Here is an 18,443-nt window from a genome sequence, read left to right as displayed (position 1 = left end):
TATTTAGCTGGAAAGGACAATAACTAATAAGGTCTGTATATTGTTCATATGGTCTTCTAGAACAGAGAGATTTGATTTTACACTGATATGCAGTGTATGGAAGCCTGGAGGTTTTAAAATGAAAATGTGATAGTTTTTAAAAAACATATTACTCATGGGATTAGTGGAAGTTCGTCTGTGCAAGGATGTGGCCACATGAATGACATTGACTTGGTCAATAATTTTCTTACGTGTAGTAATACTCCCTTTGTTTATATTTTGGCAGCCTTGTGTAATAGCGAATCCTTCTAAAAAGATGTATTTTTGCATCTGTCAGTTTGTGTAGATCTGACTTGACTGGGATCTGTTGGGCAATAAGCAATTGTCTACCTAAATTAACTGTGGAGAGAATGGAGCATTGATGTTGATCTTGCCAGTGGTTCCGGAGGAGAAAAGGCGGCTGTTGTGCCTGTGACATGTTTTACCAGCAAATATAGGAAATTACTTAATAGAAACAGCGGTTCTGTGGCATCATATTTATGATGTGAAAATACAGTTTTGGCAAAACTCATTAGAAACAGAAGTATACTTCTGGTTGCTGGCTACCTAGGTACGTTTTGTTGAATCGAAAAATTATCTATCTTTTTACACACCAAATAAGGTTAATGTAGCTACTAAAGTGTTATTTGTTGCAGCTCATTATAAACTCATCTAATTGACTTCTGTGTGGGTTTCTAGCTGTTTGTGTTCTCAGACACCAAACTATCTAAACACATTGAGTTATATTTCTTAAGTATGGTGTTAATGGCCATTCCAAAGCTGCTGAGGTTTGCACCATAATGAGAAAAATGGAAGGCATCTCCAGTTGTAACATAAATAGCAGAGTGATGAATAGCATGAAGAGGAAAAATAGCATTCTAAAAATAACCAGAATTATTATAACTATATCCATTCTCTGTTTTGAAGGACAAAATATGACTAATACTGTTGTGCTTTATTCCTTGCAACTGATTTCTCTAGGGTGATGGTTTTCATGCTGCTGTTCTGCAGAGCTTTTTCCTAAGTTATTTCTAGTTCTTTCATGATTGGAAGTTAATTGGAGTGCTTTAAAGAGGGCAATTTCTCGGCTTCAGCACCAATACTAGTGAATATGTGGCTGCACTGCAAATAGAATCAGGTGTTGAACCCATGGACAATGGAGGCTTTAAAATTATTTTTTGTAGTAGTTATTTTCTCCTTGGCTCAGTGAGCTGAACCAGCTTGTCTGCAGTCAAATTATTGCTAAAGTTACTGCAGAATTTACGAGAGGAGGGTCTGACTGCTCCTCTGGCAGCCTGTTAGAATAGGTTACGGGTAATGTTGAAGTGCAAGAGGGATGAAACAACATTTTCATTCCAAAATTTCATCTTGGCTTTCATTTTAAGAGCTTCTACCTTAAACTAAGCCTTCATTTTTTACATTGAAAGTGTAAAATTTTACAAGTTCTTCTGAAGTTAGATAATGTTGACTCTAAATATAATCAGTTTTAGGCAACCCCCCCGAGGTTTTGGCATCTATTAAAAATATTTATTTATACCAGAGAAACCATGACAAAAAAAATTAAAAACCTACGTGTTTGTACCTGTTTTTCATCTGTGTTTTAGGTCACATTAGACTACACGCTATTTGTGTATTTGATCTGTGCATGTAGCTCCAGGTTTGGATGTATTCATCAGCCCATTGTGAACTGCCTTGCCAACCTGGTTTTTGGGGTTCTGTCGAAGGCAAATGGTTAGAGCCCTCTATTTTTATTTATTTTGGTTTTTTTTTGGCAGAATTTCTAGCAAAGTTAGTAATGGTTGGAAAGACCGACTACTGCTTTGTACTTCTAAACACAAACCAATTGCAGTTTAAAAGTGACACCACTATGTAATAATGCTTCTTCTACTGCAGGAAAGTGTAGATCAATAACTGAGATATTCAGAGGTTTCCCAAGGCCCTGAATTGCTTAGAGTTGGAAGGATTTTGTTCTAACATGAAAAAGAGTTAGAATTACTGGAATAAAATGCATCACATGGTCTTTTTGTGAAGTACTTGGCATGGAATAAAATAGCTAAAATGCTAACATGCAAGATACTGATTTCAGGAATAAAAGTTCTTCCACATTACTTTATGTAAATGTGGTAGCAAACAAAGTTTAAATACTGTTTAGAATTTTGTTTTTGAAACCTAAAGCATGCCATAAAGGGAATTTTTCATTGTGTCATTTTGTCTACTGCAAAGCATCTTGCATCTTATTGTCAGGAATTTTTAAAGCTGGTTGGATGGAGTTTTAATTCTTTAACTCCTTTAGCTCTTCCATTTAGTTTAGTTCTAATAATTTCTTTCTGTGTGGGTAGCATCAAAAGAGGACTTGTATAACCAGTTGACTTTATGTTTTTGACGTGATTTCTTCATGAATGCAGTCATGAAATCTCATTAACTACTTGCTTTGTAAACTTTTTTGACTTCAGATGCACCATGACCTTCTTTTTTAAGATTGCTAATTTCTAGTTTCTTATGTCTCTTAATTTTCTGGATTATTATAGGCAAATATATTTGATACCTTATCTGAAAGCAGTAATATTTAATCAGACTTTTGGTAGTTCTCTTGCCTGTTTTGTCTTCTATGCAAATTTAGTTAGCATGATGCTTATTTGTTTTACTAGGTCACTAACAAGAATATGAGTTAGGTTCTATCCTAATTCACGTGTATGTTCAGCTTACATATTTGTCTTCCTCATGTCAGTAAGTTTTAACTGTTGTTCCGTGTTGTTTGCATATGGTATAAATTAATGTAACTGTAAGCTCTGTAACCTTTTTAGCTGTATGACTTAAACAGTTAATCTTCTGTTTTGGTCAGGACACTGATTATTAACTTGAAACCATTCTGCTGCAGTAATCACACTGTATTTTGGTGAATAGTAGTGGCCATGATCTCTGAGTAGCACTTAAAATAGTCTGTATTCTGCAGTCAGATTTGTATGCTTATTTTGTTTATTTAAAATATTTTGCTCTCAGTTCTCTTGAGATGCAGAATCCCATTACCAGGATACCTAGGGACTGGCAAACCCAGAATTTGTTTCACTTTTTTTGAGCATCAGCATTGTACAATACATTAAAAAATTGCACAAGAAATTGCGAAGAAACAACTGAAAAACTCATGGTGTATTTCTTGTGGATGATATGCTAGTATCTCAATGGTCTATTTCTTCTTGCTAAGCAATGTGGAACACTGCCTCTGGAAGTTATCACTGTCCTCCTTTCTCTGAAATGACAGTGCCTTCAGATATGGCAGATGTAAACCAGCTGCTGTTTGAATTTGCCTGCATCATGTACTTCTCATCATATTTCATTATAAACAGGAAATATTTAATGTGTACCTTGCTAACTATCTCCAAAAAGTACTTTGTGTCTATGACACAGGCAAATCTAACGTATGAGTTCATGGGTTGAGCCGTTGTGACTATAACATGGTTGAGACACAGGATGCTGATGGATGCTCTCTCTTTCTGTTTTCTTGTCCCTCTGTGCTGCTGTGTCATTGGCACTCAAGTCTCCACATCAGTATCAGCAGCATCTCCCCTGTCAGGATTAGTAGCCTGCTGTGTCTCCAGAAGTTTTGATATTGTGATGAGTCTTCGGCTGGATTTTTTTTTCTGTCAGTGGATTCCTGCTTTTTTTGTGTGTGCGCACTCAGTATCACTGGGACTGTTGTCTTTTCTTTTCTTGCTGTTACCAGCTGTGACGATACAAGGATGAGTCTTTTACACCATGCCTGCTAGTATTTCCCCAGTAAATGAACTCTGGCAGATGACTTTTCCATTTTCAGTATGTGACATTCTTAATGAGCAACCTCTTTCTGTTACTACTTTTTAACAGACCTAATATGAAAATATTTGTTTTTCTTCTGTTTTAACCAGTTCGGCAATACCTGCTACTGCAACTCAGTCTTACAGGCACTTTATTTTTGTCGTCCATTTCGGGAAAAAGTTTTGGCATACAAAGTGCAGCCTCGAAAGAAGGAAAGCCTCCTGACATGCCTCTCTGATCTCTTCAACAGTATTGCTACGCAAAAGAAGAAGGTGGGAGTCATCCCACCCAAGAAATTTATTTCCCGATTGAGGAAAGAAAATGGTAAATGAATAAATTAAATTTTTATGCAGATTTAAGTGCTGGAGATTTAAGAATATAAAATGTAAACACAACTTGCTTTTTAAGTGCGTCCAGATTGTCAAGTTTTAACAGATTTCTGGAAGATTTTTGATCTCCAGATTGTGGTGTTAATTTCGCAACCTCTGTAGTATAGGAACAAAGATTATATCAGAATTGTGCAGTGTCATAAGAGGATTATCTAGATATCTGGTTCTGTGCTTGCTTAGACCAAGTACAGAGTGCATACACAAGTTTCAGGATTCCATTTATTCCACACTGGCATCGTGTTCTGTAGAGGGCTGCTGCCAGTCAGCACGCTTCAGGTTGCTGCTAGAAATTGTCGTGGGCTAAACAAACATCATGGAATTGGTCAAAGTTGAATTCTCAATGGAGACTTAACCACTCTCAGCTTGCTTTCTTAATATTTGCGGTAGGATAAATTCCTTATGATGAGAACTAGTCGTTATTTCCCAGGGCTACTTTGTGAGGAAAAGTTCTGTATGTTGGTTTATCATCTCTGTTTGAACTTGAAAAGATAACAGACTTATAGTAGGGGATTTTTGCCCCTTGATGCTGGACTTAATGAACTAATGGCCCAAGGCAACACATCTGACTTTCTTTATTTCTCTCCCTCCCCAAAGAAAAAACCAAAACCAAACAAAACAAAACAAAAAAACCCCCAAAACCAAACCAAACATGGTTTTCTTCAGTTCTGAGAAATGCCCAAACTAAATTTCCTTTGTGTTGTTTTTCAACTGCCTTTTTCTTGCAACCTGAGGAATAGGTGACTGTAACCTAATATCCATTGTGAGAACAACAAAGTACAATTCTTCAAAGACTCTTAACAGTGTAACCCACAATTGTATAATAGGGTAGAGAAGGGGGAAGGTCACGGCTTGGATTGCTAAAAGCATAGTAACTCGATATTATGAAATATCTGTGTTTTTTCATTCTCCTTGATCTCTTCCTTTCCAGAATTATTTGATAATTATATGCAGCAGGATGCACATGAATTCCTAAACTACCTACTTAACACTATTGCTGACTTACTACAAGAAGAGAAAAAGCAGGAGAAGCAGAATGGCAAACTCCAGAATGGCAGCATTGAGAGTGAAGAAGGAGACAAGACTGATCTGACGTGGGTCCATGAAATCTTCCAAGGAACACTAACCAATGAAACCAGATGTCTTAACTGTGAGGCTGTACGTTTAAAACAAAACAAAACCTCTTAGATTTTTTTTTCACAGGTTCTGGATCGTTTTCCCTAATACTAAGCACACTTTTTCATTTATTAGGATAGATGAAATTGCACTCTCTCTATTAAAATATGGAGCATAGACTATTTTATGACTGTATCACCTCTATGTTCAAACCAATACTCATTAAGGTATGTTTCTCAGAAAAAGCGTAGTGTTTTTTCTGTTCTTCCTCCCTGTTTCCATCAAGGCAGCCTGCACCTGGCTGATATAAGCTGCCTTTTTGTCTTCATGTTATTTCCTGTGTCAGTGATTGATAGTTTATGTTGTGTTTCTACATGAGAATTGCTCACTATTTATTTAACTCTTGGATTAACTGAATTTTTTGACTGGAAGTGTGTGCTTCTTGGTGCTAGTCCATAGCTGCTCTATTTGAGAGCAAAAGAAGTGCCACAAAGTCTAGAATTAGAAGAACCACACCACCTTCAGACCACGAATTTGTAGTTAGCCATGTGCTATGTCTGACTTAATATTTCTTAAAAAAAAAAAAAAACCAACAAAGAAAACCCAGATGGGGAGAAAAAAAAAAAGAGAAGTGATTACAACTGCTCTTGGCATTTTACATCTAAAGTTATGGCTATGTGGTGAACAGAAGCTTTAAAAATGACATTAATAAGCTTCTGTCTCAAGAAAAATTAAATGTGACTGTTCCACAGATGGAAAGATAGTTTTTCTAGCTGCTAACCCATTTAATTGAAAACCCATCTGCCTGTTTTTGCATTTCCTACAAGTGTTTACTGCTAAACTCTGAAATGCAGCAGAAAGCTGTATCAGTCTACAAAACAGACTGGAATATGGTTAAAGCTTCTGCAGCTCTGAGTGGTTAAAAACTTAGTTTTGCCAGTGAAGTAAGCAGATGTGTCTTGAAGTCTCAAGGGGGAGAGATGTTTTGCAAGAAAGGTTTTTGTTTGGTTTGGTTGTTTTTGGATTTTTTTTGGTGGGTGTTTTTCTGGGGTTTTAGGTTTGGATTTGTTTTTTAATACTCCCCTCTGGATTGTTACAACACATCAGATTATTTTTTCAGTGTTAGTTTACCTCAAGAAAGGGCCTCTGTGTGTGTGTGTATATTTATATTTATCATGAAGCTGTCTACTTGCAACAAGGACATTGCACCATTCCAGAAATGGTTAAAAGAAATCTGCCAGTTCCAAACTGTTATGAAATATTTCTTCTTATTTTTTTCAAGGTTAGTAGCAAAGATGAGGACTTTCTGGATCTGTCGGTTGATGTGGAACAAAATACATCAATTACACACTGTCTAAGGTAAATGAAAATAATTGGGAATGGAAACAATACCTGCCTTTGGTCAGAAGGAAGGAGCCTAGCTTAGCTGCTCTGTTGTGCAACAGTTGTAGGCTTTGTCTTATGGTAAGATATGTTCTGTTCAGAGAGCTGTTCATTTTACCTTTATTGTGGGTTTTTGAAGCTGCTACTTTCTTAGTGTATTTTAGTAGCTAATTACTATGATGATTTCTTAGTGGTATGTAAGATTGATCACCCCCCCCCTTTCTTTTACGGGAATTTAAAATTGTTACATCATATAGTTAGATTTTATCAAAACTAAACATGGTATGTTTGGTTTCATAACAAATTCTTGTTTGTTTTAATATTGTTACTGCATTTCAGCTGTCTGATCCTGATGTTTGTGGTCAGATATTTCTTTTTCTGATAGAAATTTGCTGCATGTATTTGACTGCTAGATCCAGGGCTTATCAGCTGCTAGGATACTGCAGGCTGCATATAGCATCTGGCTTTTTAATAGCTGATAATGGCTGTATAATTGCTAGGAGCTGGAAGATGATCCAGACTTTGGCTAGTCGGTGGCTAGTGGCTGTAATTCTTAACATGCAATGTTTGCCACAAAAGATGGAGTGTCTACCTCTGGAAACAAAACGCAGTCACCTTATTGCTGTTTATTACCTATTGTGTTTGATTCCTGCCCAGAAAGTATGCAGTTAATACTTGAGGGTGTAATTTCCAGAATTTTCCAGCTGAACATTGATACTACATCTGAAGACTGGGGCAAATACACCCAAAATGTGTTGGGGAGCTATGAACAATACGAATAAGAGGAATTTCATCTTCTGTGTGTACATTGGGTTTTTTCAGCATTATTAGCAGTAACTTTTAACTGTGTGGTCTGACTGAATATCCCTGCTTATCTGACTTTTCTTTCATTTCCACAGAGGATTTAGTAATACTGAAACTCTATGCAGTGAATATAAATACTATTGTGAGCAGTGCCGCAGTAAACAGGAAGCACAGAAGAGGTGAGGTTCAAATATTCAGGCTAATGTAAATGTTCTCTTAAAATGGGTAGCTGTGGGAAAATTACACCTTGTGGATTCAGTAAAAAGAAAATGTAAGACCGTTTAGGTTTGTGTTTGGCGGGGGAGTGAGGAAGAGTGGAGAGACCAAATAACTTTGTGGCAACCTTATCAGAGGGACATTAAGAGATTAATTTTGTATTCCTCCCAGAAGAGCTTATATCTGGTGCTTCCAGATATTCACATTTTCCCCAGTTAGCATTAATCAGCTTAAAGCCACTGAAAACCATCCCATCTGCTTTCACTATGAATACTATATACAAAAATCTTATTTCTCACCTCATACTCGGTCCTAGCCAGAGTAGCAAGACAGATTTATTCCATCTCTTCTTTTTCCCATCGATGTGATAAAAAATATGATGCTTTCAGCATAGACAGTTCTCCTGCATTCAAATGTCAGTTGTGTAGTTAATCATTCAGAATAAATATTGTCTGTTCTTGTTGGAATATACATGAGAAAAGCAGCCTTTTGAAGGTATTCATCATTTAAGAGGCTTCTCCGTATTGAAATTGTTCTTGAACAAAGGTTTGGTTTAGGTGATCTGCTAATACCTTGTTCTTTGTTTAACATATTTTTGTGGCTCAGAATGAGAGTGAAAAAGTTGCCCATGATTCTAGCTCTGCACTTAAAAAGGTTCAAATACATGGACCAGCTGCATCGATACACCAAACTCTCCTACCGTGTAGTCTTTCCCTTGGAGCTCCGGCTCTTTAACACTTCAGGAGACGCTACAAATCCTGACAGAATGTATGACCTGGTGGCTGTAGTTGTTCACTGTGGCAGGTATGTTGGTATTGTGCTTTCTCGACCTTAAATGCCTTTCCTTGAAATTTAGATTTAAAATTCGTATTTTAAATATAAAGTGTCATCTCTGTGCCCTTTTGTAGCAGTACTGCAGCTGACAGTATGGGAGCATGCTAAGCAGCGTCAGAGCTAGCTATCAAAGTATTTTTTTAAAAAAGTGTTTCAGTCTTTTTACTACTTCTTCTACTGTTACAGATCTTGCTTTCTGAGTACAGAAGTTTGATCTTTTATCAGCTTTCAAATGTGGTAGCTATTCAGACAAGTTGTTTCTTTGAACTGTAGCAATGTAAGAGCAGTCTTTTGAAAAACAGAAACAACAAAAAAACCCCACCCCTACTTTCCAGGAAAGCTAAATGAAATAAAAACAAAACTTGGAAAACCACTTACTAAAATACAATTAAGTTACAGTTCTCGCGTTGCTACTTGCTTAAACCATTGAAGTTTTTTTAGAAGCTGGTGCCACCATGTGGAATCAACTTTGTACTGCTGTTTTTTTAAAAGGTCCTTACTCTTTTATATTTTTGTTGTTGTGGCTTTAATTCTGTTTTTAAAAGGAAAGAGGAAAAAATTTAAGCACTTTTAGGAAAAAAGCAGCCATGGAAGGCAAAATAAGTATTTAAAACTGCCTTTTGGAAGTGTGAAGTTTGAATTCATAAGGCAGTGTGAGGAGCAAGACAATGTAATTAACACAATAATACTGCATAGATTCAGTATAAAGAAACCACATGGAATTCTAGGTGATTTCTGTTGTGGTACAGTTGTGCTATTTTTTTATTTATTTTTATCTTTTTAGGTTCTCGTTTTATGCGTTTTCTTCTGTAGATTATTAATTCGTTACACCTGTAACTACACTTAAATGTTTTAACAATGGTGACTAATAATTCAGATATATTAAATGGCTTTGCTTTTTTTTCTCAAACCTGTTGTCTCACATGGGGTTTTTAGGAGTCCTGTGACTCTTCTGGTTTCACTTCTTACTAGGACCTTGCCAAAGGCTTAAGATAAACTATTATTTTCTAAATATTTGAGTTCTCAGAACTTTTTTAAATATTTTGCCCTTATAGTTTTACTTTTCGCTTAGTTGCTCTAAACAAAGTTTCATTCTGTGATACAGGTAATGTGTTTAAGTATATCAGTAGTTCTGGAAGGACTGGAGAAGTACTTTCTTTTGCCTAAAGCTGATATGAATATAGGTTGGTTTAAAGCCTTATGTAGATCCTAAGTGAAAATTAAAGGGAGGGGGGGCTATTTTTTTTTTTTTTTTTTTACTGTGTCTCTGGACTGTTCTCAGAATTTGAGATTAGTAGATTTCCAACCATAGGTTTCCATCCGTATAGTTTATTGTCTCAAACCACTACCTTTTCAGGGCAGTCTGCCTGCCCTTGCTCACTCTGCAGATCTGTCTCCCTTTGAACTAGGTCGTTTTGTTGTCCCTTCCCTTCAAGGTAAGCGTTCGGGATATAGGTGATAGAATCAACTGGGAAACTGGCACCAGAAAAGTGGGAACAGCAGCAGCAGCCAGCTAGTCTGCAGCCAGCCATAGGCTAAACCACACTAAGAATTAAAAAAATACTTCCCGTGCAAATAAAATATTTCAAACGGTTATTACGATTTTTGGAAGAGTGGTCAAAACACTCAGTAGTGGTGAATGCAATAAAACACTGATTAAAATTAACTGGCTTTTAATTTTGTTTTGTGAAACATATGAGACTATATGAAATATTTACAAAATTGTGTATTTTGAATATATTGTATTTGGCAAGTAGCAAAGACAGAAATTTTAATTCAAGCAATTTGGCAAAGTCTTAAGAACCTAAACAATGTTATGAATAATATTAGAGAGTATTAAGAGCTGGGAAATGTAACTCTGCTGGTGATAGCTAGAATCACATGGGAGAGCAGTGGTCCTGCCTTGGTAGGCTCAAGAGTAATAAGTCTTCAATCCTGTTTTTCTGACAGTGGTCCAAATCGTGGACATTATATCACCATTGTGAAGAGCCATGGCTTTTGGTTGCTGTTTGATGATGACATTGTGGAGGTAGGTATGCTGTTACGTGGCGAAAACAAGTGTAGGCAGCAATCACTCTCCAGCTCTGTTTTTATGTCCAAGATTTCGCTTTTGCATCTGTGAAAGTATCTCAGCAAAACTTGTGCACAGAATCATTCTGGAAGTTTCAAAAGTAAACTTCAGCATGTTTGTGTGTCTTCGTTATAGAAGGAGTATGGAGAAGGGCAAAAGCCACGAGGGCTGTGTTGACACCTCAGGTGGTGTGCACCTGCTTGGGCTGAAATACCACAATGGTCTTATTTGAGGTCTGAAATGCTCTTATTCCACCCACCTTTCTGCGCTCCTTTTTGTTGCTGACTTGCTTTGTGCTAGCTGCGTTTCATTGTTGCATTTAAGAACTTCCAACCTTTTTTTTATTTTTATTTTTTTCCTGTAGGCAGTTTTCCTCAACAAATTGAAGTGTAGAAAATCTGTACAAAAAATCTGGGAGACTGTAGTAAGGTCCTGAGAGTATACAAAGACATTTGGTTTGTTTGTGGTAATGTTTAGACAGTCTCACCAGGCAAATTTTTCCTTAACTTTTCTACTAACCTATCTGTAAAGGCTAATATCCAAAATATTTCTATATCCATGTATTTCACATGATTATTAAGCAAATATCAAACAGCAAATACCACAGTAGAACTGCTTTTTGTAAAGATGAAAATGTACTGCTTGCATCTGAGATGTCAAGGTTAAAGCTTGATGCTAAGTGCCTAAATCGGTACCACCAAATCCTTGCTGGTGTTGAAATAAAGATGCAATACATTCTCCAGGTTGTTTTTTTTTTTTCCTCTTTTAATTTTTGGTTAGTGTTGAATATCAGAGGTGACAATATGAACAGGTGCCTTTCTCCCATTATCATATTTTGAGGGTTGTTTTCTTCTGTTTCTGTCGTGGACGAAGTACGTTGCTGTGTCAGCTAGTTTTGGAAATAGGGATCACTTCAATATTTTTAGATGCAAGTATTCACTGTCTTTTCCATCCAGGACATAAACTTTACATTTTAAAAATAGATGTAAAATAACCATCTTGTTGTTCTATATTTGTTTTCTATCAGTCACTTCTATGTTGTATCTTAGTTTTTAGGTCAAAGCAGAATTTCTTTTTATCTGCAAACACTGTTGGCACTTTTATAGGTGTGCCAAAACATAGCTTTTAAATATGCACTGTCTGTTATTGGACAGTAAATTCAAGTAGCTGTCACAAGGAAGCTAGAATGTAGCTCCTCTCTCCTGGAGGGATGCTTTTTCTTTTTTCCTTTAAGTTGCTTTTCTAACTTTAATCATGGCTTTCTCTTTTTAAGTTCATCTTCTTTTACAGAGTTTATCTAAAATGCTGTAAAAATAAAACTTTTTGATCTGAAATGTCTACTTTTTGTGTTTTCCCTGGTTCTTTGAGTTTTCACTGTCTTGATCAGGATTAGCAATGTAGCCCCGTCCTGTAGCCTACCTCTGCCGCAGCTGGGGATCCGGAAGTTTAAGATTCCTTTTCCTGCTAGAAGATTCTCCCTGGCTGGTGTCTGCACGTGGTGTTTGGTTTCTGTTAAATTTATGCTTTGTTTTTCCTACCGGTGGAGTGGAGGGCATGAAAAACTGCACATGGGAGTTTTGCACAAGTCATTTGAGATCGTTGCCCCTTTCAGATGAACAGTTGCCGCTTGACCTGCTTTGAGGAGTGTAGCGCAGGGTTTCCTGCTGGCTTTGTCCCAGAGGATCTCTTCACTATCTATTGTAGCTGCTCCTGCCTTCTGAGTGCGTGATGAACATGAAGCTTACCTCTCACCTCCCTCTGTCTAGGACTTGCCACCCTTTCTCTTTCCTCAGCCTTCTAGAACTCGCCTGAATTTTTGGCAGCTCGGTGATCAAGGAGAACAGGATAGCTGAGACTGCTCTTCCTCTCCTGCTGCTGCTCTGCTTTCTGCGGGCTGCTGGGGGAAGTAGGCAGTTTTACTGCTCTGGTCTCTCTCCTCAGTCATCAGCTCTTGAGGATTAGTGCCTTAGTAGTGCTCTAGGCTATTCACTGAAAAAGTAAAGCAAAGCCGCAACTACTTTTGTCAGTTCCATCTGCTGCCTAAAGAGATTTAAATCTCTACTCTGAACTTGACCAAGTGCTATTTTCAAACCGCTTGTGGTTGGCCATAAGGTGACACTACAGGAAATATATGTTGTATGTATGACATTACAGAGCCTGTCCTCAAAAATGGAGTGGCAAAAAAAAAACAACCCTAAAGCCCCAAATCCCCTGAAATGGCAACTCTACATAAGTTTTTGGTTTTAGGGCTAACCACAGGAGCCTTCTACTCTTCAGAGACTCTTAAAAACCTGAAAGCAGATTTTTTTTAAATATTTTTTTTTTAAGCTTTGGAGACTTACCATTCTAGGTGTGAACTGTCGACATAACAAAACAGATATTAGTCAGCAGCCTTCCCAAGATGACTCCAGAGCCCTTGTACCTGTGTGCAGATAACTGCAACTGAAAGAGCACAGGAGAGAGCTTTCCTCCCTTAAATACATTTGAAAAGGTGTGATGCATTTTTGGCAAGTGGTAGGTATGAATTAATAGCTCTGAACTGTCAGTGGGAAGTAGTTCATCCTTATTGCTCACTAAATGTCAGAAGCAGTGAAGTCATATTTATTTATCTATTTGGATTTGGTTGGAAGGCCAACTTTCAATTAAATTGAAGATAGATGATAATCAAACATACTACAACATATGTGAAAAGCAACTGCATCAAATCCAGCAGGCAGATCAGTCCAAATGGGATACTGCACCAAGCAAAATTAATTGAGAAACCTAAGTAAATTATCTCTGGCTAATTTGACACGTTGTCATTAGAGCAGCTAGGTGACATCACAGTGACAATGTTTGTCTGAAACAGAGAGGGAAAAGTGTTCTTCCAGGGAGTTCTCCAAATCGAGAAGAGGGGGAGCATGGTTGTATGTCAAATGTTTTGTTTGGAGATTTGCAGCATTCAGTTAAATGCTATGAATGGTAAGCAAGAAAAGGATTTGGTTTGGGGAGCCAGAATAGTTGTCTGGAAACGAGCCGAGGATATTTAAGATCAGTTAACAGGAAAAATCATCTTCATGCCAGGTGAGGCTGCAGAATCCTAAAAGTAGTTGTGAAACCATCGATTATTGGTTGTTGCTTTAAAGCTGCAACTGGGTAAAACTTTGCTATCCACAATATATGTGGTCAGCTAACAATGGGAGGAATAGAGCCTATATAATCCTTTTTCAGTTCCACTGTGTTTTCTGTGTATAGTGAAATTAAAAAAGGAAGTCAGTTTTGCTGTGATAAAACTAAAAATATCTGTGGAATGAATTAATCTGTATCGAATGTTTGAGTTGCATTCAAAATGAGTAGTGGAAATAGACTTGATTGCATGGCAAGTTAGTTGGCGCTTAAAATAAAACATGTTTGAGTTCTCTGCTAAATATATTACAAGGACTGAAGAATGTTCTTTTGCTGTTTATTCTGTTAAAATGTGTATCTAACGGTTTGTAGTAGACATTATGTTAATAAATTGTGTGCAAATGCAAAAGCTCTCAGTACAGTATTTCAGCTTCTCTGAAGTCCTTGAATGGAGAAGAAAGATGAAACATCTATTTGGAGTTTCCTCTCCCCCTCTATTATTTTTTTTAACAGAAAAGCGTTTAACAAATCTATTCAAGAGAGAATTTCTGCAGCTCTCTCCTGCCCTTGATGCATCTTCTGGAAACTTACTGATCGTGTCTGTTTTTCCTGTGCTTCAAAACGTCTGGGAAAAGGATGGCCTAGGCTTGCAGGGCGTTTGACAGTGCCGCTTAGAGAAACCAGTGCTTTTGTGTTTGCCCGTGATGCTGAAGTCTGTTCAGTGAGCAGTGATGGATCACATTGCCAAATAGATTCTGTAGCTGAGGAGGCTCTTTGATGAGGTATAGTGTGGTCCCTTTCTCTTAAGATGTAAGCGCAAGTTGGTCTCTGCTACTCCTTCTCATGATCAAAGCAGATGTTCAACCCAGAGCTTCTTGTATTCTGAGCATTTCTATGCTTTCTCATCTTTTTTTCCTTGGGGAATAGAGGGAGATTTCAGCCTAGTCTCCCTTTGGTCCTCCACAACAAATTCAGGCTACTTCAGTTTCTCGTCTCTGTGGATCAGGACTCCTAAAAGTATTCTAAAATACTAAACCACAGTGACAGTGGAGTGCTGAGCAACACAGGTCATTGTGAGTATTTTATTTCGGTGTTTTGGACTCTACACTTGCTCTCCACTGACAGCAGAATCAAATTCAGTAATGTGAAGCCAGTTCTCAGGAGCGGGATCAAGACTGTGGCACTTGCATCTTAAAAGCCCTTTAAAATGCCCGCCAGGCTTTGCTGGTTGGAGTATAAAATGAAAAACTGCTCTTCTGCACATAGTTCACAACTTTAAATACAAGCAGACCATTTAATTCTATTAATATGGCAAATAATTTACTTCTCTCAAAACACAAACCTTGTGATAATATTCCAGTATGCATTGTACCAGCAAATCCTAAGGAAACAAAGCTCTCCTAAGATCAGAAGATCATAATCGGATGAGATCCACAGGTTTCACGGTGTGATTACCAGTAGCACTTGGGGGACTTCTCTGTGTAAGAGGGTCACAAGAACTTCAAAATCTGCAGATATTTTAGCTGTATGTTAAATCTGCTCAGGATGCCCTTATTACTCCCAACTGTACAAAAATATTCTCTGATGAGCAGTGACTGCTTTTTTATCATTTATATTACAGACCTCTAGTCAGGAAAGGTAACACTGGTCTGAACGAGAAAGCAAATATAAAAACATCCTGTACTCTTTTAAGGATATGTTTTCATGGATCCCTTGTGTTTTTGTAGCCCAGCTTAAGAGGGCACCACTTCTGAGGTGTTTATTATTTCATCTTGATTTCCTTTTATTTTCAATAGTGAATAAGGTTTTGAGTGGAAAAAAAAAAATATTTTGTTGTATTTGGTTGCATTCAGTGATACTGAAATACCGCTGTATTAATACTGCGTGGCTTTCCAGCATCACCTCCAAGAACTGAAAATAATGCTTTGATTGGGAAAGGGATTCTTAGGGTGGTGTTCTGACTGAGGCTAATTATAATTCTCATTAATTTTCAGAAAATTGATGCCCAGGCCATTGAAGAATTCTATGGGTTAACATCAGACATTTCCAAAAACTCAGAATCTGGATATATCCTCTTCTACCAGTCAAGAGACTAAGACAAAAGATACATGTATACAAATAAAAGAAAAAAGGGATCAAGATATGTCCAAATGGAACATATTTGTGACAGCAGAAGCAGTTCCTCATTGTTGCTGTAGGACCAGGACAGATGCCGCAGGGCGAATAAAGGTTTCTCCCTGCTGTTTTGTGGAGGATTAGTGCTGACTGCCGTAACAAGAAGAGCTTTTGTTCCAGTTTTCTTTCTGGGCTTTTTTTACGTGCTATCTTCCAAAATCTGTGTTACCTCTACTTGAAACCTGGCTGCTTATTTGTTCATGAACTGAAGAAGAGATTTAAAAGTAGCATTGTAGAATTTTTACCATTTAATGTTGGCCTGAGGCTATACCTTGGTTTCTACCATCGTCGTTTTTCTGTATTTTAGCAGAATGATTTCAATATTCAGTGTCAGCTGAAGGCATATTTTAAGATATGAACAGCAGCTGGTTGCTGGATATTTTTGGTGACTCAGACTTGAGAAGCAGTACAAAGCTAAGACATATTGGAAATGTCAAGTCTGTAATTTTTATTAAAAAAAAACCAGACAAAAAAACCTCTCTCTGCAGCATTGTAAATTTTGCCATTATGCATTATCTTGGTTTTAGATAACACTAACAGCACTGCTTCTTTTTTATATTATTTTTACTGTTCTGTTTCTTCTTCAGAAGGTATGGAACTTTTATGCATATTCAGCCTAGTCCATTGTGCGTATTTCTTTTGAAGCAGATGTTTTGACTCAGAGCCACATTGCTGCAGATGTAAGGGGAGCAGAAAAGCCCTTACCTTTTGAAGAACGTGTCTGGCAACCAGTTGCTGTAGAAAGTTTGAAGCTACAGCATTTCTTGGAGCTATTGCATAAACCAAAAGTGCCCTCATTCTGAAACAGGATCTGTTCAACATTTCATTCGATACATAGTAAACTGATGCAACTAGCATTCTGAATCTATGCTAATACACAGAAACAGCACTAATTGTGAAGGGTTAACCAAGGGAAGCATTATTTATGTAACTAATTCAGTTGTTCTTGAGCTTCAAGATAACGAACATTTAAGAAGGAAAACCAACCAACCCACCCAGGCATTACCTTGCTAAGTGTTTCTCCTCATCTGTTGGTAATGTTTGTATTGATCCGGGAATCATAACACACACACACCCCACACACCCCCCAAAAATGCTTCTGATTGTTTTACCTCTATAGGCCTTGCTTAACAGGGGAAATTGTTAGTCTTTTGAAGACTGAAATTAAGTAATTATCCGTTATGTTGTGTATATATTATAATCTCAAGGATAACTAGAAAGAAAAACTTAAGGAAGTTTGTAAGAAATCTCAGAAAACCTTCTGTAATTTTCTTTTTGGAAAGTCCTGTTGCCGTGCCAAAGCTTGTCCCAGCTGGCTCTAAACTACCAGTGGAAATGACTATTTTCCTTTCCTCGTCTTGTTAGGCAACACAAGAGCTGTCCTCCGTGTGTTGTTCCCAGCGCAGCCGTTCATGGTATAAACCAGCGCTTGTTGTTCTTGAGGACATTTAACTTATGCAATTCTGTGGCTTGTACAGGATATAAAATACTTTACCAAAATACTGTCCTCAGGAAAGCAGCGTTTCACAAACAGTTTCTTGTGGTGGCTGTATGTATGTTTCTTCTTACCATGACCAGAAACATAATGTTAGCGATTAACTCCTGTCTTCAAAAAGCAAATTAATCATTACCATTGTATTCCAACTGAGTACAGCTTTCATTCTCCTGGCACATCTCCTCTTCCAGAAGATAAAATACGGACATCGGGTTTTTTAATTATTTTTTATTATACAGAGTACTGTCATTTTAAGAGACATATTCAATAACAGCAAACATTCTTGTCATCTTGTTCCTATTGTGTAAAAATCGTTCCTGGCTAAGAGTCTTCTCCCCTTGTTCACACACAAGCTGTGAGTCCTCTCCTGGTGGCACTACCAGAAGACTGTCATCACTAGGTCTTGCAAAAAATTAAAAAAAAAAAGAGAGCACTGAGTTAAAAATGATCTAAACAGAAAATACAAAAAATAATGTAGTACACTAGACATGTATTTTGTATATCTGGTGATACATTTTTACAAATAAAATACCTGACTGAGAGATAATATTGAAAGATATATACTATAGATTAAAAGCTGTTAAAAGTGCACTTTTGCTACAGATTTATAAGGAGACTAAAAGGAATTAAATTGGAAGAGAATGGTGTGATGTTACTTCTGTATAATAAATGACCCCACCTGTCTCCAATAAAGGTCATGTATGATCAAATGCACATGGCCCAAATGCTTTTCCTTGAATTTCTGTCCGAGGCAGAAATGAAAGTCGTTGCTTAGTTCCTTGCTCTCCTGCGCTTCACCCTCTGTGCTGGCTGGCTGAGGGGCTCTGCCCCCTGCCCCCCCGCCTTGTGTTTGCATGCATATAACCTGTGCTTAAGCGGTTTAAACCCAGTGAAATTAATTTGGTGTCATAGATGATAACTGGTGTGCTGGTAAATAGAGGAGAGGTCACCCAGGGCCTTTCGGCCTGACACTCTGGTATTCCTTAATCACTTCTGCATCCCCTGTAGCTCTGCCGTTGCCTTTTTCTGTGACTGCCTTTTTCCTTCT

General features: G+C 37.5%; 1 protein-coding gene across 6 annotated transcripts in view; it reads left to right on the top strand.

Moving 5' to 3' along the window:
• LOC130158736 (ubiquitin carboxyl-terminal hydrolase 12-like) overlaps positions 1-18,109 on the top strand; it is a 33,463-nt gene extending 15,354 nt beyond the window's left edge. For 3 of the 6 annotated variants that reach the window (XM_056359691.1, XM_056359692.1, XM_056359693.1), the window contains 7 exons: positions 3,921-4,134; positions 5,128-5,354; positions 6,595-6,671; positions 7,595-7,678; positions 8,322-8,519; positions 10,500-10,578; positions 15,720-18,109. In XM_056359691.1, coding sequence (XP_056215666.1) covers positions 3,921-4,134; positions 5,128-5,354; positions 6,595-6,671; positions 7,595-7,678; positions 8,322-8,519; positions 10,500-10,578; positions 15,720-15,821 — 981 coding nt within the window. In that variant the 3' untranslated portion in view covers positions 15,822-18,109. The remainder of the gene's footprint in view (positions 1-3,920; positions 4,135-5,127; positions 5,355-6,594; positions 6,672-7,594; positions 7,679-8,321; positions 8,520-10,499; positions 10,579-15,719) is intronic. The other 3 variants (XM_056359697.1, XM_056359696.1, XM_056359695.1) reach the window with 1 other exon arrangement.
• Positions 18,110-18,443: the final 334 nt, after the last annotated feature.

The sequence above is a fragment of the Falco biarmicus genome, chromosome 14, assembly GCF_023638135.1.
Source record: "Falco biarmicus isolate bFalBia1 chromosome 14, bFalBia1.pri, whole genome shotgun sequence".
Taxonomy (NCBI): Eukaryota; Metazoa; Chordata; class Aves; order Falconiformes; family Falconidae; genus Falco; species Falco biarmicus.
The sequence above is the reverse complement of the archived record's forward strand: the minus strand, read 5'-3'. Positions and strand labels throughout refer to the sequence as shown.